The following is a 23,792-nucleotide window of genomic DNA, read 5'->3' as shown; positions in this document are numbered from 1 at the left end:
TTTCTTCCTAAATGTAGGAAGTTGGATTTAGATTTTTCTGGAAGAAAAAATATGTTTGGGGCAAATAAGAAATGTAGGTGTTTAAAACAGTGTAATTTTTTTCATGTACATGCTGACAGATGAGAGATGGTATTTCTTATTTTCTAAACTGATACTCTGAACATTTACCTCCAAAAGTAACGCAGTCCCCTCAGGAGGCTTTGTTCTGGGCTCTCTGACCTTGAAGGCTGGTAGACGTTGGGCTGCACTGTCTGCCTGGGAGCTAGGGCAGCTGGGTGTGACATGTCAAGACAAGAGGCCTCAGAAAGATGGTTACGGGACATCACAAAAGGGTATTTCTTTGTCCTGCTCCTGAGGGTTGTGAAGTCACTGTTGACTCCTGGCCACTCCCTGGGTTTCCGCCTGCCCTACCTGACTCTCCGATCCCTGTGAGTGTTTCACTCTCTCTGTTTGGTCCTCCGTGTTGGCCCCCCAGCACCGTTGGACCAGTTACTGGTGCCAGAGATGACACGTGACCTCAGGACTGAGGCAGTCAGCCAGCTTCGCAGCAGCCTCAGTGGGAACTCGGCTCCTTTTAGACAGTCACTGGCTGGGCCTTTGGCTTCTATGCCAGAACAACCTTGCAGAGTCCCCTGAGTGCAGACATTGGATGCGAGGCTCCCTGGGAAGCCTCCTCACACAGCATGGCATTGGGAGTATGCTGTTTTTCATTTTATTGTCCTTGTCCTGCTATAGTAGGTGGATTTTGAAAGGGAGTCAGTGCCCCGTGATCTTGGATGGTAGCTCTGTCTTTCACTGCAGCTTTCTGTTCAGCCTTATGGGATGGTCCAGCTGCAGCGGTTCTGCATGATGGGACAGCAGACTGCCCTACGATTTTCTGGTTATGACATTGGGCACCCTTAAATACATGCTGATGTGTGCATTTGTACATGGAATTTGCATCACGTTCTATATTTAGATTTCCTCAACTTAGGCTGTCGGTATGACATGAAAAGGAAAATTGTCATTTATATTTGTGGAACAACAGAATGATTTATTTGATGCATATGTCTTTTCTGTGTTTATTGTAGATACTTTCAGGCTTTGGTGAATAATATGTCCTTTGTAAGATATAAAGAAGTGTATGCTGCTGCAGCAGAAGTTTTAGGACTTATACTTCGATATGTTATGGAGAGAAAAAACGTGAGTGTGCTATGCAATTTTCAATAAATACCTCTTACTCTATTTTGATATGTTATGACCCTTGATACTTACATGTTTATTTCCTGTATGGTATTAGAAACAAAATGGGCATCTGCATTTATTAATATTTTACTGTTCCTTACTATAATACAGCAAATACAACACTCAGTTTTTTAGACACCTTGGAAACTTGGTGAACGTGGAGAGGTCAGCAACCGTCTTGGTAATATAAAATCAAGATGAGAGTATTTAACCAGCTTTTATTACCGTGAATGTGGTCTCAGGATTTCCTTGTGGAGGAAATTGTCCTGGTAGATAGCTGCTGTGGTCTCCCAGTCCATTCCTCCCCTTGCAGTTTTTGGTGTAGCTGTTGAACAGGGGAAGGGACTTCCCAGGCGACCCTCTCAGTACTGCTGCCTTGCCCACTGGACAGGACTGTGAGATGAGCCTAACTGAACTTTTAAGTGCAGTGCACTGTTCAGATAAGAGGACTGAATAAAGAAGTAACATGTTCCTTACTGTTTTAAAGTCTTTTTAGAGCTAGGGTCTTGCTCTGTCACCTGGGCTGGAGTGCAGTGATGTAATCATACCTCACTGCAGCCTTGCACTCCTGGGCTCAAGCCGTTCTCCCACCTTAGCCTCCTGGGTAGCTGGGACTACAGGCATATGCCACTATGCTTGGCTAATTTTTGTATTTGTTGTAGAAACAAGGTTTTGCCATGTTGCCCAAGCAGGGTTATGGGTTTCAGGGTCATCACTGGGATTAGGTGCTCTGTGGGTCCCTGGGATCTTGCTGCTGCAGAGCCTGTCTAGGTGGCCCAGCTGGTCACACCCTGAGGACACTCTTGGCTCCTGTCCTCCTCCTGTGGCGGCCCCTTCTCTCTTTCCTCAGCTGCGTTTCCCTGACCACCTCCACAGCTCTGCTGTGGCCTCACTCACTGCTCCCCTACCCACCTCATTCAGCTTCACGACTTGATATAGACTGCCTTTATGTTCATGATTCTCAAGTTTGCACCCCCAGCTCAGTTAACTCTCCTGAAAGAAAGGACAGAGTAGAGTCCAGGCCCAGTCACTGTGGGGCTGGATGAGGAGAGGCTCAGGAGAAGCCAGGTGGTCCTGAGCAGGCACCAGTGGGCCCGGTGCTGTGATTGGACCCTTGTCCATGTCACCAAATACGGATTTGTTTGGATTTAAAATAAAATTAAGATGACCCCTTTGGGAAGATCAAACATTACTTGTAATTTATTTTAGAGATTATCAGCTATTTTTGTAAATAAGCAGATTTTTTAAATTCAGTAGAACTTTTTTACAAGATGATTCTAACATCCCTAAATGTGAGGTTTGAATCTACATAATATGCTTCATTTCCACCATAAATGGAGCAAGTTACAGCAGATCCCCAGGTTTAATCTCATGGCTTAAATTTCAATTTAAGAATAAAAAACACTTCTGTTTTACATATTTTTTTCTGAATATAAAAGTGATACAGATTTATCGTAGAAATTTGGAAAGCAGAGTAAACATAAAGAAGTTGGTAAGAGGCCGGGTGCTGTGGCCCATGCCTGTAATCCCAGCACTTTGGGAGGCCAAGGCAGGTGCATCATTTGAAGTCAGGAGTTCAAGATCAGCCTGGCCAACATAGTGAAACCCTGTTTCCACAAAAAATAGAAAAATTAGCTGGGCGTGGTGGCACACTCCCATAATCCCATCTACTCAAGAGGCTGAGCTAGGAGAATCCCTTGAACCTGGGAGGCAGAGTTTGCAGTGAGCTGAGATCACATCACTGCACTCCAGCCTGGGTGACAGAGCAAGACTCCATCTCAAAAAAAATAAAAAGAAGTCAGTAAGAGAGGCTTGCGCTCTTTCCATGCAACATCCCTCAACACCTGCGGCACGCAGCTCAACTGTCCTTGGTCTCTCTTATTCATACTGTTTTATAACTTGCTTTCTTTACTTGCTAGATTGTGATCATTTCCTTGTGTTGTCGTATTAAATACTTTTAATAAAAAGACAGCTGATGAATCGGTAGTGTAATACTATATGTATTCTATATGGGGTTCAGGCCGTTGAAATTTGTGGTTTTGTGTTAAGAGTTTTTCTTAAGATAATTTAAAAATAGCCTTATACTACAGGTTCAGTATCTCTATTCCAAAATGCTTGGGGCCAGGAGTGTTTTCAGTTTCTGGTTTTGCAATATTTTCATGATAGTTACTGTTTGAGCATCCCTAATTCAAAAATTCAAAATTCAAATGCTCCAGTGAACGTTTGGTTGAGCGTCATGCTGAGGCTCAAACAGTTTTGCGTTTTGGAGGATTCTGGATTTTCAGATTTGAGGTGCTCAGTCTGTGTTGAGTTTGCATTGAAAAACTGTTCAGTCTTCATGCCTTTGAAAAGGTTGCCTATACCTCTTTCTGATGTTTGTGAGGAAGGAGGTGAGCCAGGAAGGACAGCAGTGTTTTCTGTTGCTTCCTTCCAGTGGACTCCACTGAGTGCTTCTCTGTGTGGAGGACATTTGAGGACTTTCTGGTTCTAGGTTCTAGGGATGCAGTAGGTAACAGGACAGGTCACGTCGCTGCCCTTGGGGAGCTGGCATTTGGGGAGGGGAGACAGATGATATACAGATGAATATGTAACAGCAGCACTTGGTGAAAAGAGGCAGGACGTGAGCAGACAGTGATGTGGACTGCTATGTGAATAGAATTGTTTGAAAATTCTAGTCCGTGTGAATATTTTTTATCAGAAATCTGAACATCATAAAATATGTCTCAAACAATATTTAGCCATTTAGCTTAGCTTCTCAAAGGACTTACTGGTCCTACCAAGTGTTTTGGTGTCAGTAGGAAACACTAATCTTCATTGATCTGACATCCACACGAACCAGACACCTGGGTGCTCAGCGCAGAGCACAGTGATGTGGACTGGCTCACTGAGGTGTAGGAACTCAAGGATCCAGAACCTAAGGGTGTGCGATGGTCAGTGCCGACCAGCAGACATCCCCAGCACCAACTGTCCTATCATCTGCCTTGTTGTAGGTGGTAACATTGAACACCTTCTTTGGGCTCACTTAAATACTCAAGATAAACCTTACTTTCAGTGCTTAATCTACATTTCCACTTTTGTGTATTTGAAAATAAACTTAATTTTTCAGATGCTGGAGGAGTCTCTGTGTGAACTGGTTGCGAAACAATTGAAGCAACATCAAAATACCATGGAGGACAAGTTTATTGTGTGCTTAAACAAAGTGACCAAGAGCTTCCCTCCTCTTGCAGACAGGTATGGGCTGTCCAGGGAGCCTGTGTCCACGGAGCCTGTAGGGGCAGGAGGGTCCTTGGCCCTCCTCTCACCAGTCCTCTTGTCCCCCAGGTTCATGAATGCTGTGTTCTTTCTGCTGCCAAAATTTCATGGAGTGTTGAAAACACTCTGTCTGGAGGTGGTACTTTGTCGTGTGGAGGCAATGACAGAGCTGTACTTCCAGTTAAAGAGCAAGGACTTCGTTCAAGTCATGAGACATAGGTGAGTGAACACTAGCCCTGCTCTTGGGTCCCATTGGCTCATAAAGTGTTAATTTGTTCAGACATCTTCAACTCAAGAAGAACCTGTGGGTTTCGATGATATGCACGTTTGTGAAGTTGGAATCTCTGAAGAAAAGGTGAAGGCACCTTAAGAATAGGACATCTGCTGAGGTGGGCCTGCTCCCTGCGCCCTTGGCCTGGCATTTTGGGGAGCCACATCCTAGGGCGTGTTTCACCCATAAATGAAGGAGGTGGCCTGTGGGGTTACCTTGGCTCTCTTCAGATTTAAAATGTGTGCTTTTGAGTTCTGTACCTATTTTGCCAAGTGAAAAGCTTCTGTTAATGTGTTTAAATTGTTCATTTATTTTCAAAATTGCAACATAGCATGAAAGTATATATTAAAAGAGAAAGCTGCTGATCACTTACATTGTATTATTTCCCTGTCCCCGTACTCTTTTCCAGTCTTAGTCTATATACTTTTTTTTTTTCATTTTTTGAACTTTTATTTTTGAATCAGGAGGTACAAGTGCAGGTTTGTTACAAAGGTGTATTGCGTAATGCTGAGGTTTGGAGTACAGATGAATCTGTCACTCAGGTAGTGACCGTAGTACCTAGCAGGTAGTTTTTCAACTCTTGCCTCATATCCTGCCTTCCCCTTTGTTTGTTCCCCAGTGTCTATTGTTCCTGACTTTATGTCTGTGTGTACTCAGTGTTTAGCCTCCCACATATGAGTAAGTACATGCAGTATTTGCTTTTCTGTTTCTGCACTAGTTCGCTTAGGACAATGGCCTCCAGCTGCATCCATGTTGTTGCAAGGACATTTCATTCTTTTTTATGGCTGCTTAATATTCCATGGTATATATGTGCCATTTTCTTTATCCAGTCCACCATTGATGGGCACCTGGGTTGATTCCATGTCTTTGCTGTTGTAAATGGTGCTATGGTGGACATATGGGTGCATGTGTCTTTTTGGTAGAATGATTTATTTTCCTTTGTGTATATACCCAGCAATGGGATTGCTGGGTCAAATGATAGTTCAACTCTCACTTCCTTGAGAAGTCTCCAAACTGCTTTCCACAGTGGCTGAACTAATTTACATTCCCACCAACAATGTATAAGCATTCCTTTTTCTCTGCAGCCTTGCCAATATCTGCTATATTTTTAACTTTTTAAGATAACTATTCTGACTGGTGTGAGATGGTATCTCATTTGCATTTCCCTGATGATTTGTGATGACCTTTATATATATATACACAGACACACATATATATGTATATATACAATTATATGCATATACATATATACGTATATGTATATATTTGTTGGCCACTTTTATGTCTTTTGAGAAGTATCCATGTCTTTTGCTAATTTTTTTAATGGGGTTGCTTTTTACTTGTTGAATAAGTTTTTTATGGATTCTGGATATTAGACCTTCGTTAGGTGCATAGTCTGTGAATATTTTGAATATTTTCTCCCATCTATAGGTTGTCTGTTTACCCGCTTGATAGTATCTCTTGCTGCACAGAGTCTCTAATTTAACTAGGTCCTGCTGGTCAACTTTTGTTTTTGTTGCAGTTTCTTTTTAGAACTTAGTCATAAATTCTTTGCTAAGGCTGATATCGAGAAGGGTATTTCCTAGATTTTCTTCTAGAATGTTTATAATTTGAAGTCTCACATTGAAGTCTGTAATCCATCTTAATTTTTTTATATGGTGATAGGCAGGGGTCTGGTTTCATTCTTTTGCATATGGTTAGCCAGTTAGCACCATTTATTGAATGAGGCATCTTTTCCCCACAGCTTATTTTTGTTGACTTTGTCGAAGATCAGATGGTTGTAGGTCTGTGGCTTTTTTCTGGGTTCCCCATTCTGTTCCATTGGTCTGTGTGTCTGTGGTTCTCCCCCCCCTCCCCCACCAGTACCATGCTGTTTTGGTTATTGTAGCCATGTAGTATAGTGAAGTTGGGTAATATGATGTTCTGGCTTTGTTCTTTCTGCTTAGAATTGTTTCGGTTATTCGGGCTCTTTTTTGGTTTTATATGAATTTTAGAATAGTTTTTTCCAATTCTGTGAAAAGTGACATAGGTAGTTTGAAAGGAATAGCATTGAATCTGTAGATTGCTTTGGACAGAATGGCTATTCTAACAGTATTTTTTCATTTATGTGTATCATACCCGATTTCTTTCAGCAGTGTTTTGTAGTCCTCCTTGTAGAGATCTTTCACCTCCTTGGTTAGCTGTATTCTTAGATGTTTTATTCTTTTCTTTGCCTTTGTAAATAGGCTTACATTCTTGATTTGGCTCTCAGCTGTAATGTCATTGGTGTATAGGAATGTTACTGATTTTTGTACATTGATTTTGTGTCCTAAAACTTTACTCAAGTCATTTATCAGTTCTAGGAACCTTGTGGCAGAGTCTTTAGGGTTTTTTAGGGATAGAATCATACCATCAGAGAAGAGGAATAGTTTGATTTCTTCTTTTCCTATTTGAATACATTTTATTTCTCTTTCTTGCTTGATTGTTCTGTGTAGGACTTCGAGTACTATGTTGAATAGGAGTGATGAGAGTGGGCATCCTTGTCTTTTCCAGTTTTCAAGGGGAATGCTTCCAGTTTTTGCCATCATTCAGTATCATGTAGGCTGTGGGTTTGTCATAGATGATTCTTACTATTTTGAGGAATATTCATTTGACGCCTGGTTTGTTGAGGGTTTTTGTTTTTGTTTTTGTTTTTTGAGATGGAGTCTCGCTGTATCACGCAGGCTGGAGTGCAGTGGCGTGATCTCGGCTCACTGCAAGCTCTGCCTCCTGAGTTCACGCCGTTCTCCTGCCTCAGCCTCCCAAGTAGCTGGGACTACAGGTGCCCGCCACCACGCCCGGCTAATTTTTTTGTATTTTTTCTCTAGTAGAGACTGGGTTTCACCGTGTTAGGCAGGATGGTCTCGAACTACTGACCTTGTGATCCGCTTGCCTCAGCCTCCCAAAGTGCTGGGATTACAGGCAGGAGCCACCACGCCCGGCCAGTTGAAGGTTTTTATCATGCAAGGATGTTGGATTTTCTCTCTCTCTCTCTCTCTCTCTCTCTCTCTCTCTCTCTCTCTCGGAGTCTCTCTCTGTTACCCAGGCTAGAGTGCAGTGGCACGACCTGAGGTCACTGCAACCTATGCCTCCCAGGTTTAAGTGATTCTCCTGCCTTAGCCTCCTGAGTAAGGCACATGCCACCATGCCTGGCTAATTTTTGTATTTTTAGTAGAGACAGGATTTTATCATGTTGACCAGGCTGGTCTTGAACTCCTGACCTCAAATGATCCATCTGCCTCGGCCTCCCAAAGTGCTAGGATTATAGGTGTGAGCCACTGTGCCTAGCCCAGAATGTTGGATTTTATTGAAAGCTTTTTCTCCATTTATTGAAATTATCATAAGGCTTTTGTTTTTAATTCTTTTTATGTGGTGAATCACATTGATTTGTGTATGTTGAACCAACCTTGCATCCTAGGAATAAAGCATACTTGATTGTCATGCATTACCTTTAGTTGTGTTGTTGGATTCAATTTGCTAGTATTTCGTTGAGGATTTTTACATCTATATTCATCAGGGATTTGGCCTGAAGTTTTCTTTTTTCATTATGTCCTGTCAGATTTTGGTATCAGAATTTTGGCTTCATAGAATGAGTCAAGGAGGAATCCTTTCTCCTTGGTTTTGTGAAATAGTTTCAGTAGGATTTGTACCAGTTCCTTGTATATCTGCCAGAATTTAACTGTGAATCCATCTGCCCTGGGGGTTTTGTTTTCTTTTTTCTTTTTTTTCTGCTTGGTAAGTTTTTTTCATTATTGATTTAATTTAGGAGCTCCTCATTGGTCTGTTCAGGTGTTTTTGTTTGTTTTTTGTTTTTTTTTTAAATTTCTGGTTCAATCTTGGGAGCTTGTATGTTTCCGGAAATGTATCCATTTCCTCTAGATTTCCTAATTTCCTTATGTAGAGGTGTTCACGATAGTCTCTGAGGATCTTTTGTATTTCTGTGGGATCAGATATAATGTTATCTTTGTCATTTCTTATTGTGCTTATTTAGATCTTCTGTCTGTCTCTCTTTGTCCCTATTGATCTAGCTTGAGGTCTATCAATCCTGTTTATTCTTTCAAATAATCAACTTTTGGTTTTGTTGAATCTTTGTGTAGATTTTTGGATCACAGTTTCGTTCAATTCCACTCTGTATTTTGGTTATTTCTTTTCTTCTGCTGTCTTTAGGGTTGGTTTGTTTTGCTTTGGTTGGTTTTAAGGCAGAGTCTCACTGTGTTGCCCAGTCTGGAGTGCAGTGGTGCGATCTTGGCTCACTGCAACCTCCATCTCCCGGGTTCAAGCTATTTTGCCTCAGCCTCTTTCCCGAGTAGCTGGGACTACAGGTGCACACCACCATGCCTGGCTAATTTTTTTGTATTTTTAGTAGAGACGGGGTTTCACCTTGTTGGTCAGGCTGGTCTCAAACTCCTAACCTCAAATGATCCTTCTGCCTTGACCTTCCAAAGTGGGATTACAGGCGTCAGCCACTGCACCCGGACTTGGTTTGTTCTTGTTTTTCTAGTTTATATGCGATGTTTGATTATTGATTTGAGGTCTTTCTAATGTTTTGACATGGGCATTTAGTGTCCCTGTTTTCTGTAATTGAAAAAAATTTGATTTCTGCCTTAATAATTTTCTCAACAGTTATTTAGGAGTAAGTTGTTTAATTTTTATGTAATTGTGTGGTTTTGAGAGGTCTTGGTATTGATTTCTATTTTTATTGTACTGTAGTCTTGAGAGTGTGCTTGGTATGGTTTTGAATTTTTTTTTAATTTATTGAGGCTTGCTTTATGGCTGAGCATGTGGTTGATCTTAGAGTATGTTCCATGTGCAGATGAGAAGAGTGTATATTGTGGTATATTAGGTGGAGTATTCTATAGATGTATTGGGTCCGATTGTTCAAGTGTCGAGTTTAAGTCCAGAATTTGTTAGTTTTCTGCCTGCCTTATCTATCTATAACTGTCAATAGAGTGTTAGTTTCCCACTATTATTGAGTGCCTCTTTATAGGTCTAGAAGAACTTATTTTATGAATCTGGGTGCTCCAAAGTTAGGTACTTATATATTTAGTATATAGTTAAGTCTTATTGAATTGAACCCTTTGTCATTATGTAATGCCTTTTTTTGTCCTTTTTAACTTGTTGGTTTAAAGTTGTTTTATCTGATAAAAGAATAGTGACCCCTGCACTTTTTCGTTTTCTGTTTTTGTGATAGATCTTTCTCCATCCTTTTACTTTGAGCCTGTGGGTGTTGTTACATGTGAGATGGGTCTCTTGAAGAGAGAAGATAACTGAATTTTTTTTTTTTAAATCCAACTCGCCACTGTGTGGGTTTTAAGAGGGGCCGTTAGACTGTTTACATTCAAGGTTTATATTGATATGTGAGGTTTTGATCCTGTTGTCATGTTGTTACCTGGTTGTTTTGTAGACTTAACTGTGTAGTTGCTTTATAGTATCTGTGGGATACATACTTAAGTATGTTTTTATGGTAGCAGGTATTGTTCTTTTGTTTCATGTTTAGCACTCCCTTAAGGACCCCTTATAAGGCAGGTCTAATGTTAACAAATTCCCTTAATGTTTCCTTGTCTGAAAAGAACTTTATTTTTCCTTTCCTTATGAAACTTATTTTGGCAGGATATTAAATTCTTGGTTGGAATTTGTTTTCTTCAAGGATGCTGAAAATAGGCCCCAGTCTCTTCTGGTTTTTAAGGCTTCTGCTGAGAGGCCCGCTGGTAGCCTGATGAAGTTCTGTCAGTATGTGACCTGACCCTTCTTTCTAGCTGCCTTTAAAATTTTTTCTTTCACATTGACCTTGGAAAATCTGATGACTATGTGTCTTGGGGATGGTCTTGTATGGTGTGTCACAGGAGTTCTCTGAATGTCTTGAATTTGCATGTCTACCTCTCTAGTGAGATAGGGAATGTTTTCATGGACTATATCCTCAAATATATTTTCCAAGTTGTCTCAGGAATTCCAGTAAGTCATAGGTTTGATTCTTTTTACATAATCTATTGTTTCTTAGAGATTTTGTTTAAAAATTCTTTTTCCTTTATTTTTTTCTGACTGGGTTGATTTGAAGGACTGGTCTTCAAGCTCTGAGATTCTTTCCTTAGCTTGGTCTATTCTTTTGTTAATGTTTCAAACTGTGTTATGAAATTCCTGTAGTGAATCTTTCAGTTCCAGAGTTCAGTTTGGTTCCTTTTCTTTTCCTTTGTTTTGTTTTGTTTTGTTTTCGACAGGGTCTTGCTGTGTAACCCAGGCCGAAGTGCAGTGGTGTGACCATGACTTACTGCTGCAGCCTCGACCTCTCAGGCTCAGGTGATCCTCCCGTCTCAGTCTCCTGAGGAGCTGGGACCTGTGCAGGCATGCGCCACCACGCCCAGCTAATGATTTATATTTTTGCAGAGACGGGGTTTCATCGTTTTGCTCAGGCTGGTCTCAAACTCTCCAACTGAAGCAATCTACCTACCTCAGCTTCCCAAAGTGGTGGGATTACAGGTGTGATCCACCACGCCTGGCTTGTTCTTTCTTAAAATGGCTATGTTGCCTTTTGACTCTTGAATTATTTTACTGGTTTCCTTGAATTGAATTTCAGCCTTCTCCTGGATCTTGAGCTTTCTTGCCATCTGGATTCTGAATTCTATTTCTGTCATTTCAGCCATTTCAATCTGTCTAAAAACCGTTGCTGAGAGACTAGTACAGTTGTTTGGAGGTGAGGAGATACTTTGAATTGCCAGAGTGTTTGCCCTAATTCCTTCTCATCTGAGAGGGCTGGTGTTCCTTTATCTTTTTGGAGTTGCTGCTGCTTGGATGGGGCCTTTTGTTTTCATATTCATCATTTTCCTTGAGGGTTTGACTGTGGTGTATGCTGAGTATAGTCGATTGGCTTCCTTTCTGGGTGCTTTCAGCAGGCTGAGGCTCTGTATAGGATCTTTCTTTGTCCTTGGTTCCTGCATTGGGTTTCGGTTTCACAGGTGATGTATACTAGAAGAATTTTTTTTAGTGATGTTATTCAGACTATGATCCAGTATATGGTGCTTAAAGGTAAGGGCTAGCAGATAGACTGTTAGATTACAGTGTGTTCAGCACAGTGTTCTGGGGGCAGGGGAAGGGAGATGACCCCCTCACTAAGTTCATTTCCAGGCCTTAGAGGAGCCCCTTCCAATCACTGGCACCATACTCACATTTCCTGAACCCCAAGGGGGGCCCTGGTAGGCTGCGCTCTCCATCCCTTAGCAGTGGCCTGAGTTGAAGGTTAGGTCACCAGGAGACCCACAGCATTCCAGAGGCCCACTGGTCCTCTGTGCTTGGCAAAGCTAGAGAGGGTTGTGGGGTATGTCTGTGGGTGGTCTGTTGGTATAGTAGGTCAAGGGTGGGGGATCTCAGGGCAGGGTGATGTTGTCATGCTTGTGCAGCTGGTGTGGTGCCCACAGCCTGGGATTTTTTGCCCAGCAGACAGTTGTGGGGACTGCCTAGCTCACGCTCTGTTGACCAAGTCTGTTGGTGTCTGCCCCAGTAGCTAGCCTGACCAGTCAGTTTTATGCCATGCTTTCTGTGCCCAGATCACTGGGCTGTTAGGTGTTGCAGGCCACTCAGGCAGATGCAAAGCTGGCTAACAGGCCTCACCCTTCCCAGACCAGCCTCATGGAAGGGGGCTCACCCAGCACTCATGCTGGAACACAAACCCACGTCTCACTGTACTCAGTGGTCTGAGCAGAGCTTAAGCTCTGGCCACAGATCTTGGCTCTGTATTCCTGAACGATGTGCTTAGACCGTGGGGGGCTGAGACCAGGCCCACGGCTTCATCCTCTGTCCCCTTGGAATCAAGCACTGTGGCCAAAGTGCTCCAAGGCCACTGGCAAAGAACTCAGGCTGGATAGTGGAGGCTACGCTGTGTCTATGCTCTTGTGGGAGCAGCTGGGGTTGGTAGTGCTTGGGAAGTTGACAGATAGGCATGCAAATCAGGCTCTCCCCAGACCCACAGGAAGGACAGCCCTGCTGTTTTCCACCCCAGCATTCAGCAGGGCCTAGAGTGACTCAGAGCAAGGTGAGAACCTGGGGGCATGGGCACCTGGGGTCGCATTTTGCTGGAGCTGCTCCACGCTGAGTGAGACCTGCCAGGCTCCATGTAGGCTGGTGCTCTGCCTGTACCGTCTCTCTGACAGTTCCCTGCCAATTCAAATGTCTGTGGGGGTTGTGGGATCTCTTGTGGCTAGTATTCCAGAGCTCCATGGTGAGCGTGGGTTGCCCCATAGTCACTCCACTCACCCCTTCCTTAGGACCTGATTAGGGCCAAGAGTAGGTCCTGGCACCCGGAGACTGTGCAGGCTTCCCAGCTTCCTCCCTCTTCTGCCTCAGTGTCTGCATTGCCTCTCTCTATCGATGCTCAGTGCTTTCTTTCCAAAGATCTCTTCAAAGCATGTTGGTTTACTCATTATTTTGCTCTGTTTTGGTGGGAGAGGCCCTCCTGGCTATGTCTATTCAGCCATCTTGTCCCCCTCCTATGTAAGTATTTTTACACAACAATAAACGTGCATTGTGTCAGTAACAAAGAATGTATGTCACTGTCCTAATATCCTTACGTTCACTGAGTATCTACTGTGTGAAGCATTCAGCTGGGTGCTATTAAGGAGTCAAAACAAGGAAATAAATACTTGCCTCATTTAGAGCTCAGATTGCACTTCACTATACACCATGCCAGGCAGCACTTGAAGTCCTTTTAAAAAATACTTTGTTTGCCATTATTAGGTTTTTCTAAAAACAGACTTTTTATCTTGAAGTAATTTTGTATTTGCAGAAAAGTTGAAAGATAGTACACATAATTTCCATATATACCCTTTACCCAACTTTCCCCTTACATAATCTTGGTACATGTGTCAAAAGTAAGAAAGTAACATTAGAACATTACTGTTTACCAAACTAGGCTTTATTCCATTTCTCCAGTTTCCTTCTAATGTCCTTTTTCTGTTTCAGGATCCGGTGTAGGATAGCACATTGAAGTTATTTGTCTTATATTTAATAATCTAGTCCATGATTATTTCAAGAATACAAGTTTTATATAAGTGTAGTGTTATCTATTATAACAAATTTTGAAACAAAGAAGAAAAAGTTGTCGGTCATACTTTGAAAGTACAGTAATAAAAAATAGTTAAATTTGTGTGTTTTTAAAATCTCTCCCATAGAGATGATGAAAGACAGAAAGTATGTTTGGACATAATTTATAAGATGATGCCAAAATTAAAACCAGTAGAACTCCGAGAACTTCTGAACCCTGTTGTGGAATTCGTTTCCCATCCTTCTGCAACATGTAGGGAACAAATGTATAATATTCTCATGTGGATTCATGACAATTACAGGTAAGCTATACATTGACTATTTTACTTTGTGGTTTTTTTTGTTGTTGTTGTTGTTTTTCTTTTTGAGATAGGGTCTTACTCTGTCGACGAGGCTGGAGTACAGTGGCACAAACACAGGTCACTGCAGCTTCAATCTCCTGGGCTCAGTTGATCTTCCCATCTCAGCCTCCTGCGTAGCTGGGTCTATGGGTGTGCACCACCATACCTGGCTAATTTTGTTTATTTTTTGTAGAGACGGGGTTTCGCCTTGTTTCCGGGGCAACATTAACACTTTAGGAATCATTTGGGTCCCCTTATCAATCTGGAACATAATAACACATTTTTTTTTTTACCATATGATTAATAATTTTTTTTTTTTACCATATGAGTAACATTTATTTTGGTATATCTGATTGTATCCTTTTAAAAACTGATTTCACATATGTTTGTGAAATAATCAGAGTGAAAAAGTATGGTGGTGTGCTTATAAAACCTATTTTCATAGTTGTCCTTTTAAGATCTGGCAAAGACTAAGGAGATGAAGTCTGCCAGGATCACTGGGCACTACTACACCGCCCCAGCTGAGCGTCACAGGACCGCTGGGCCTCCTGTGGGCCCATCCCCCTGTTCCACTCTGCTCCTGCTGGGAGCGAGGATGGGTTCTCAAGGCTTGTGCACATACCCATGAGTGGGGCAAGCTGTGATTTGGAGATCTAAAGTCTAATGGGAAAACCAGTCTTTTTAAATTGAATTCTAGATGGTGTTACTGTAGTTGAACAAAAGGACTAGAAGAGAGCATTAATGTTGTGACGTTTTGCTGTTTTCTCAAGCAGAGATCCAGAAAGTCAGACAGATAATGACTCCCAGGAAATATTTAAGTTGGCAAAAGATGTGCTGATTCAAGGATTGATCGATGAGAACCCTGGACTTCAGTACGTGCTCTCCTTGAATAACTGGGCTGGGACAATTACATGTTAAGGGTATTGCTTTCAAAGGTAGCATAGAGTATTTTTCAGGAGTTTTAGAAATGTATTTGCAGTATTAGCATTTTCTCTGCTTTCTGCATTTCACAATATTTCGTAAAAGAGTATTTTAAAGCACATTATGAAGAGTAAGGCTTTAAAATCCTGACAACTTAAAAATAACACTCTTGAAAAAGTCATATGGACCAAATGCTAGGGCAGTGAGTTAAAGTGTTTCAAAATGAAAAGAAAGTCTATAATGACAATTCTTCTGTTTCCCATTTAACACACATAGTTGAGATCATGCTGTAAGTATTAATGTTGAAAATAAAGTGTTTGAAACCTTAGAAATGAGAGGAAACCGTAATATTAGTTACATATGAAAGTGTGAATGATGATTGTTATCCTCTAAAATGCCTGCCCTGAGTAAGTCAGTTATGTGTGTTTCTGACTATATAAGTATACTGACTATGCAAAAAGGGGGTTAAACTTTTTATTATTATTATTAATATGTTTTTTAGAGATAAGGTCTTGCTCTGGCACCCAGGCTGGAGTGCAGTAGTGTAACTGTAGCCTCGGACTTCTGGGTTCAGGTGATCTTCCTCCCTCAGCCTCCTGAGTAGCTGGGACTACAGGCATATGCCAACAGGCTCGGCTAATTTTTTACTTTTTGTAAATATAGGGTCTTGCTATATTACCCAAGCTAGGCTTCAGTGCCTGGCCTCAATCCTCCTGACTTGGTTTACCAAAGTGCTGGAATTTTAAGTGTGAGCACTGCTCCCAGCCTCAATATAAGAAGCCATACACTTTCTGTATGTTTCTGTATATTATTTTTCCATTCTGCTATAATTTTAAATTCATTGAGCTTCTTAAAATTGTATTTGGATTTCATATGCATTCATAAATTATAGGACCTAGTTTGCTATGTATGTATGTATGTATTTATTTTTTTGAGATGGAGTCTCACTCTGTCACCTAGGCTGGAGTGCAGTAGCACGATTTCAGCTCATTACAACCTCCGCCTCCTAGGTTCAAGCAATTCTCCTGCCTCAGCCTCCCGAGTAGCTGGGACTACAGGTGCACGCCACCACACCCAGCTAATTTTTGTATTTTTAGTAGAGACAGGGTTTCACCATGTTGGCGAGGCTGGTCTTGAACTCCTGAAGTCAGGTGATCCACACACCTCGGCCTCCCAAAGTGCTGGAATTACAGGCCTGAGCCACTTTGCCCAACCCCTAATTTGGTATTTAATTAATATATGTTTTGAGTATTTTATGGCAGTAATTTTTATAATGAATTGTTTTGGCAAGGCAGTGAAGGATTTTGTGTAATTTCCTAAATTTTTTTTTGTTTCAAATAGTTAATATCATGTACTCATCATTGAAAACTTCCCAGAGAATAGAGATAAGAGAATAAAATCACCCAGTTTCTCCCCTCCCCTCTGTAGCATAAAAAATATGCTACATTTTTTGTAATATTCCCCTCCTTCAGTGGATATGTTTCATAACTCAGACTGTATGTTTGATATAGTTGAATGTGGTTTCCCTCTCTGTTAAGCTTCATGTGGGTGAAGAGCTGTGCCTTCTCCACAGGACACCCTGTACAGCACATTCTTTCCCATTTGCCATTGTCTAAGCAATCTACTTTTTTCTCTCTGCTTTTCAGATTAATTATTCGAAATTTCTGGAGCCATGAAACTAGGTTACCTTCAAATACCTTGGACCGGTTGCTGGCACTAAATTCCTTATATTCTCCTAAGATAGAAGTGCACTTTTTAAGTTTAGCAACAAATTTTCTGCTTGAAATGACCAGCCTGAGCCCAGATTATCCAAATCCCATGTTCGAACATCCTCTGTCAGAATGTGAATTTCAGGTAATGTGGTCTTCTCTCTCATAGTAATGAATATTATAAGCTTTTCTTGTTCATGAACATTTTTAATAGCTTTAACTGGCTCTTTGCTTTCTTGGAATACTCACATATTCCTTTCTGAAAAGGAAAGGGAAGGCTCGTGCCTCTGCTTCAGCCACCTGGAGGTCCACAGGCCTCACCCTCTTGGCCTTCACTAGATTTCCCTTGTCAGAATCGCCATTGCTTTCCCTCCCCTTATTCCTCCCAGCCCACAGTGGATGCTGAGCTTGTGCTCTCTCGCAGCAGCCTTAACAGTGGGGATGATGGGCAGGTTGCAGAGAGCTCCTGGGGTAGGGCCCCTCCGGTCCCACTCACAAGCTCAGGATCTGTCGCAGTGGCATGTGTGTATGTGGACAAGTTGGGTCACTTGACTCGTTGAATTTGGGTTGCGGTGCTGAGCATATCAAGCCTTTTTATGCAAACATTAAGAAAGTTGGGTTTTCTCCCTCAATAGTTAGCTAGTTTTTCTAGTTGGCAAATCACTTAGTTAAAACTTTTAAATTAGAGAAGATTGTTCAGCTGCATATGAAGTTATGGTAGAAATATGCTGATGGTACCATTAGATTTTAAATAGAAATATATCAGTGTTCCTTAAAAAGGGGCCTTATTTCATTTGAAACTTTCTTATGTACAGGAATATACCATTGATTCTGATTGGCGTTTCCGAAGTACTGTTCTCACTCCAATGTTTGTGGAGACCCAGGCCTCCCAGGGCACTCTCCAGACCCGTACCCAGGAAGGGTCCCTTTCAGCTCGCTGGCCAATGGCAGGGCAGATAAGGGCCACCCAGCAGCAGCATGACTTCACACCGACACAGACTGCAGGTAACAGTGACCCACCCCGCCGGCCATATATACAGCACTCTGACCTCAGTGGGCAGCTTCTGTCACAACAGTGTTGGGCTTTTGCGAGAGAAGTAAGGGATAATAACAAAAAGCATTGAGAACCCAAGGAAGATGTCAGTCAAAAGAGTGGGTTCCTATGACAGTCAAACTCATGGAAACAGAAAGTAGAGTGCTAGGTGCCAGGGTCTGGGGAGGAAGAATGGGGATTTATAGTTTAATGGGTACAGAATTTCAGTTTTGCAAGAGGAAAAGTGCTGTGGAGGCAGGGTGCAGTGACTCATTCCTGTTATTCCAGCTGGGGCAGGAGGATCAGTTGAGCCCAGGAGTTCTGCACCAGCCTGGGCAACATGGAAAGACCCCATCTCTACAAAACAATTTTAAAAATTAGCTGGGCATGGTGGCACACGCCTGTAATTAGTCCCAGCCACTGGGGAAGCTGAGGCGGGAGAATGGCTTGAGCCCAGAAGTTCAAGGCTGTAGTAAGCTGTGATCATGCCACATGCACCTTGGGCAAAAGAGCAAGGCCATGTCTCAAAAAAAAAAAAAAAACACAACTGTAGACGTGGAAGATGGTGATGATTGTACAACAGTGTAAATATCCTTAATGCCATTGAACTGTGCACCTAAAAATGATTGAAATGGTAAATTTTATGTATATTTTCCTTTATTTTTATTTATTTTTTTGAGACAGAGTCTTGCTCTGTCGCCAGGCTGGAGCTGGAGTGCAGTGATCTCGGCTAACTGCAACCTCTGCCTCCTAGGTTCGTTCAAGCGATTCCTCTGCCTCAGCCTCCTGAGTAGCTGGGACTACACGCGTGTGCCACCTCGCTTGGCTAAATTTTTGTATTTTAGTAGAGGTGGGATTTCACCACGTTGGCCAGGATGGTCTCGATCTCCTGACCTTGTGATCCACCCTTCTCAGCTTCCCAAAGTGCTGAGATTACAGACGTGAGCCACCGCACCCAGCCTGTTTTGCTACAATTTTTCTAAAAAAGAAATGGATTATTTCTGACGGGAAAAATCAAGGAAAGTTTCAGTATATGTATGTTTTGGTTTTGGTTTGGTACCGAAAAACCTAGTGCAGCAAATTTAAGACATCTTATCTCCAAAGCAGAGTAGGGGTAAACCAAATTCATTTACTAGATTTACAGTTATTAAACTGTTCTTTCTCAGATGGTTTAACTGCTTCCTTTGATGAGCAAAGTACAAATTGTAGAGTAAAATATCTTGATCCTTTTACATAAACTCTTTAACGTTTTTCCTTTATGTAATTTTTTTCACATTTTGTTGGTTCTGGAAGTGGGACTAATTTGAATAATCACAATGGGAATTCTGTGACACTAATATTACAAGTCAGGGGCTCTTAGCACCTTTCAGTAGATAACAAAGTGTTATTCCTGTGGTGGGAGCAAGTGGCATGTTTCTTACTTTACAAATGGGGACGTTGTGGTCCAGGGGCACTGAGACCCATGCACCCAGTTTTCCTTGGGGCATACCCTGGGATCTGACAGAGCCTCTGCCCAGGGTTGGAGGTGAGCACGGAGGCCTAGGGTGCTACCAGGTGTGTCTTGGCAGGTGGTCCTGCCCCATTTACAGAGCTGGGTGGTGCTGAGTGCCTGACCTCTCTGATCATATGTTGCAGATGGAAGAAGCTCATTTGATTGGCTGACCGGGAGCAGCACTGACCCGCTGGTCGACCACTCCAGTCCGTCATCTGACTCTTTGCTGTTTGCCCACAAGAGGAGTGAAAGGTTACAGAGAGCACCCTTGAAGTCAGTGGGGCCTGATTTTGGGAAAAAAAGGCTGGGCCTTCCAGGGGACGAGGTGGATAACAAAGTGAAAGGTAAGCTGGGTTGCTGAGAGTGCTTAAAATTGCTTCCCCACTAATTACTGCAGAGCTCAGGTCTGGGGACATTTCTGACTGTATCCATATTGCCTTGTAATTCGTAATCAAGCCCCTTAAAATTCAGTTAATGTTGCCTAGGCACTTACCATGCTGAAGACATTGTTTTCTGGGAGTTCCAGAAGAATCCGTCAGTAAGTTATACTTGATCCATTGTTGAGTGACTTTCTGGAGCATTAGGACTGGGTGAGGCTTTATAAAGGGGTGATTGTAAGATGTAAGATTGTAAGATGAGGTAGAATTAGCAAGCACGGTCTAGGGCGAGCGGGCTTAATGCAGGTGGAGAATGGGGAGAGCGTCCTAAGAGATTGGGTGGAGGAAGAGCATTTGAGAGGAGCCTTGGAGCTGGGGGTATGGGAAGGGAGAGGATGGAAAGGACAGGGATGGAGAAGTGTCGGGGTGGGCAGGCTCAGATCAATTCCGCGGTCCAGGTGAAGGGATGCTTCGGGGCATGCTAGAGTAACGGCAAAGGGTGCTGCAAAGACAGGCTTGTGGGTGTGGGGGTGTGTGTCGAACTTCAGCTTTAGGAAGCAGCCTTGTAACGCACCAAGCAGAGGAAGGTTCGGGGACTGAATGCCCTTCCCTGAGGTTTGTGTGGGGCAGAAGTGGAGTGATGGGGACTGGGAGGCAGGGGCCAAAGGCACCAGGACCTGGTCTTGGCTAACTGATGACCAGAGCTAGACGGATGCTGAAAGGCTGGAAGCAGCTCTTTGTGAGAAGTGTGGCTCTGGGAGGGAACAAGGGCCCAGAGGAAGGACATGTACAGAGAGGAAAGGGCCCATGACAGAACCCTGGGGGAGTGCCAGCAGGGAAGCTCAGCTCTGTGGAAGTAAACTTAGAAGAACTTAGAAGCAAAGCTCACTGCTTTCTTATCTAATCGTAGGAACTGAAACACAGGCAACATAACTTGCTTTACTCCACCACTCTCTGTCATACTTTTCAGTCACAAACCTGTGGCCCACACACAGTTCTCTAAATGGAACCGGGAGAGGTCAGTGTGGCCCAACTTTTGGCACCTGCTGTGAGTTGGAGTGCTGGTGGTGGTCATTCAGGTGGAGCCGCCTGAGCGCTGAGAATGGGGCTCAGCAGCAGGGAGCTTTCTCTGGGAGCTCATGGTTTCGTGGCCTGGCGGGAGTGCTGCTGTGGACCTCCATACGTGGGGCCCCTGGACTCCCTGCGTTGCAGGGCTGCAGGTGCCATCCTCCTTGGGGATCCTTTGTGGGAACGTGGGTCTTTTCTCTGTGGACGCTCTCGGGATCTTCTCTTTTAAACCAGCGTTCTGACATTGCACACGAGTGTCCTTGGGTGTAGGTCTGTTTCAGTCTGTTTCTCTGTGCATATGGTGGGAGCTTCCAGGCCGCTGACTCACCTTCCAGTTCTGGAGCGTCATCACGGGTGATTTTGTTGAGTTCTTCACCTCAGTTTGCTGTTTTCTCTTTGGAGTCCTAGTGCTTAAATATCACACCTGTGTGAGTGTCCTTCTGAGGTGTCATGTTTTTCCCTTTGCCTCTTTTCTGGGAAATCCCTTCAACCACCTGTGCTTTTAAGTTATGACATGTTTTAGTTTCCATGAGCTTTTTTTCATGCTCCGAACATTTCTTCAGTTCCTACTCTTGTCTTTCTGATAAATGATCATGTTTTGAAATTTCTTCCTGCATGATCTGCTTTTAACAGTTGCTCTTTCCTTGTTGCTTACTTTGGTTTCTGTCGTTCATATTCGAAGCCTTCCTTAGAACCTGTCGTGATTTGGAGGTTAAGGCTGGTATCTGCCAGACACTAAACAGGCGTTTGGAATCATACGAGTTTAGGAGCGCTGCAGTCACCTGTCCCTGATCAGGTTGCCACAGTCCGCAGGGAGGCTGGTCTGCACCGGGTGTTGAAGCCTCCGAGGCAGCTCCTCTCTTGTTCAGTTAGCCAGAGGCAAAGCACTCCCAGACGAGTTGGGCCGAGATTCAGAAGGTGGCTGCGTGCCCTCCCTGGGCCTCCTTCTGGAGCGGCCTGGCCCCTTATCATGCCTGCTGAATCCACTGCTGAGCAGTTCCAGTTGCAGCTGTGGCCCCTGCACTCCTGCTCCCATCGCTGCCTCTGTGGCACCTCTAGGTTTTGTCTTTGAGGAAACCCGAGGTGAAAATGAACCAGCAGAGCCAAGTGTCTGGGCGGCGGGGAGTAACTGGGCCTGCTTTCCCTCTCCAGGTGCAGCTGGCCGAGTGGACCTACTGCGACTGCGCAGACGGTTTATGCGGGACCAAGAGAAGCTCAGTTTGATGTATGCCAGAAAAGGCGTTGCTGAGCAAAAACGAGAGAAGGTTGTATTTTGTCAAGAATTTGATCAGAATAATGCAGTTTCTGTCACAGGATACAGACGAAGTGAACAAGCTTCCTGCCAGACACTGGCTCCAGTGTCACCTGCAAACCAGGTGGCGGGGCTGCTCCAAGCCAGCCTCCTGGGGCTCCCCCACGGGGATGCAGCCCCCGCGGTGCCCTGGTGGGGGTCCAGGAATGCACCCCGTTCTCTCCGCGGGTGGAAGCATGGCCGACCTGGGATCAGCAGGCTGATCCTGGGCCCACCTCAAGGCCCGCGCCCTAGCAGGACTTCACTGGCCCTCACTTCAGGGACCAATGCGGCGGGAGGGCAGCTGGGGGCTGGGACTCACGGGGCCCCGACGACAGGTGGCCAGGCGGGCGTTCCCGTGGCGTGGAGACTCTGTAGCCGCAGCGTCCATTCCGCCTAGATATGGGTCATTAAGATGCATTTATAAGAAGGGGGTAGGACGGATCCCTGACGGTGCTCAAGTTCAGCGCCAGCCGCTGCCTCCACGGGAGCGCCTCCGTCCACATCTGGGTGTGAAGCCCTCGAAGTGGGGCACTGTGCCGGCCCCCTCCCCAAGCCCTGCCGCCCAGCCGTGTTTGTGGAGCCTGAGGCCTCCCGGACTGCGCCCCCGGGGCACTATTTTGCCCCCTCGGAGGGGAACCTTGGGTTCTGCAGCTGCCTGGGAGCAGAAGTAGCCAGAGGGCAGGACCTTGAGGTGGAAGTGGGCACTGGCTGCCAGCTTCGTTCTCATCGTGACTTTCCAGAGATGCAGCCCTCCGCCTGTTTTTTAAATACTTCTAAATCAAATTTTCCGATTTTATAAATATTCTGATTACTTTATAGTGAATGTTTAAAGCCTTTCCACTGCTTGTTGTATAGTGATTTTATTTTGGATGCAGCGTCTGCCCTAGACGGTAAAGCAGAGTGACTAAGCCTCCACGAGCATCAGTTCCCACTGCTTCGCCCTTGTGATTCAGGGGATTTTGGCAGCCTCATAGCTCATGCACGACTGGTTTCCTTCAATGAGAATGTTCATCTTCTACTTTGGTTTTCGTGCTTGTAGGAAATCAAGAGTGAGTTAAAAATGAAGCAGGATGCCCAGGTCGTTCTGTACAGAAGCTACCGGCTGGGAGACCTTCCTGACATTCAAATCAAGCACAGCAGCCTCATCACCCCATTACAGGCCGTGGCCCAGGTCAGTCCTTGCCGCTGCGTTTTCTGTTGACAGGTTAAATAAAATCTGTTTCCAGTTTAGGGGTTTGCCTATGTGAGGAAACATGGCTGAGGCTGTCCTGCAACATAGATGAGGTGTTGGTTTGTCCTCAACAGTGGGCTTGGTGTAAAGACCTTGCTCCAAGTCCTGACTCTGCCATTTCCTAGTTCCATGATTTCTTTACACATGCTGAGACTCTGAGATCATCAGTGCTGAAGACATTATTTATCGTTATTTATCAGGATTACCACTGCATTTGTCTGAAGAAAGGGAGCATAAATGAAGGAATTTGTACTCAGGAATCAGTGGATTGTAGACATGGAAACCCGTCCACCACGTATTACATAAAAACAGCAGGTTACCAAACAGGTCTAAAAGTGTACACACCAGTAGAAGACACGTGCCAGTGACTTAACCTCTTTATGGTATAATTGTGGGTGATACTTATTTTCTTTTTTCCTAAACCACATTTTCTGGGTGCTCTATTCTGTTCCGTTGGTCTGTGTGTCTGTTTTTGTACCAGTACCATGCTTTTGTGGTTACTGCAGCCTTATAGTATTGTTTGAAGTTGGG

At 43.8% G+C, this 23,792-nt stretch overlaps 1 protein-coding gene across 1 annotated transcript in view; it reads left to right on the top strand.

The window, feature by feature from the left end:
- Positions 1 to 23,792, top strand: part of PRKDC (protein kinase, DNA-activated, catalytic polypeptide) — a 168,205-nt gene that overhangs the window by 109,064 nt on the left and 35,349 nt on the right. The window contains exons 52-61 of the mRNA XM_011970417.1: positions 1,071 to 1,182; positions 4,331 to 4,455; positions 4,546 to 4,695; positions 13,924 to 14,097; positions 14,910 to 15,008; positions 16,704 to 16,911; positions 17,582 to 17,771; positions 19,435 to 19,635; positions 21,889 to 22,001; positions 23,070 to 23,201. Of these exons, the coding sequence (XP_011825807.1) occupies positions 1,071 to 1,182; positions 4,331 to 4,455; positions 4,546 to 4,695; positions 13,924 to 14,097; positions 14,910 to 15,008; positions 16,704 to 16,911; positions 17,582 to 17,771; positions 19,435 to 19,635; positions 21,889 to 22,001; positions 23,070 to 23,201 (1,504 nt within the window). The remainder of the gene's footprint in view (positions 1 to 1,070; positions 1,183 to 4,330; positions 4,456 to 4,545; positions 4,696 to 13,923; positions 14,098 to 14,909; positions 15,009 to 16,703; positions 16,912 to 17,581; positions 17,772 to 19,434; positions 19,636 to 21,888; positions 22,002 to 23,069; positions 23,202 to 23,792) is intronic.

The sequence above is a fragment of the Mandrillus leucophaeus genome, unplaced genomic scaffold (genome assembly GCF_000951045.1).
Source record: "Mandrillus leucophaeus isolate KB7577 unplaced genomic scaffold, Mleu.le_1.0 Scaffold1205, whole genome shotgun sequence".
NCBI classification, from domain to species: Eukaryota; Metazoa; Chordata; class Mammalia; order Primates; family Cercopithecidae; genus Mandrillus; species Mandrillus leucophaeus.
The sequence above is the reverse complement of the archived record's forward strand: the minus strand, read 5'-3'. Positions and strand labels throughout refer to the sequence as shown.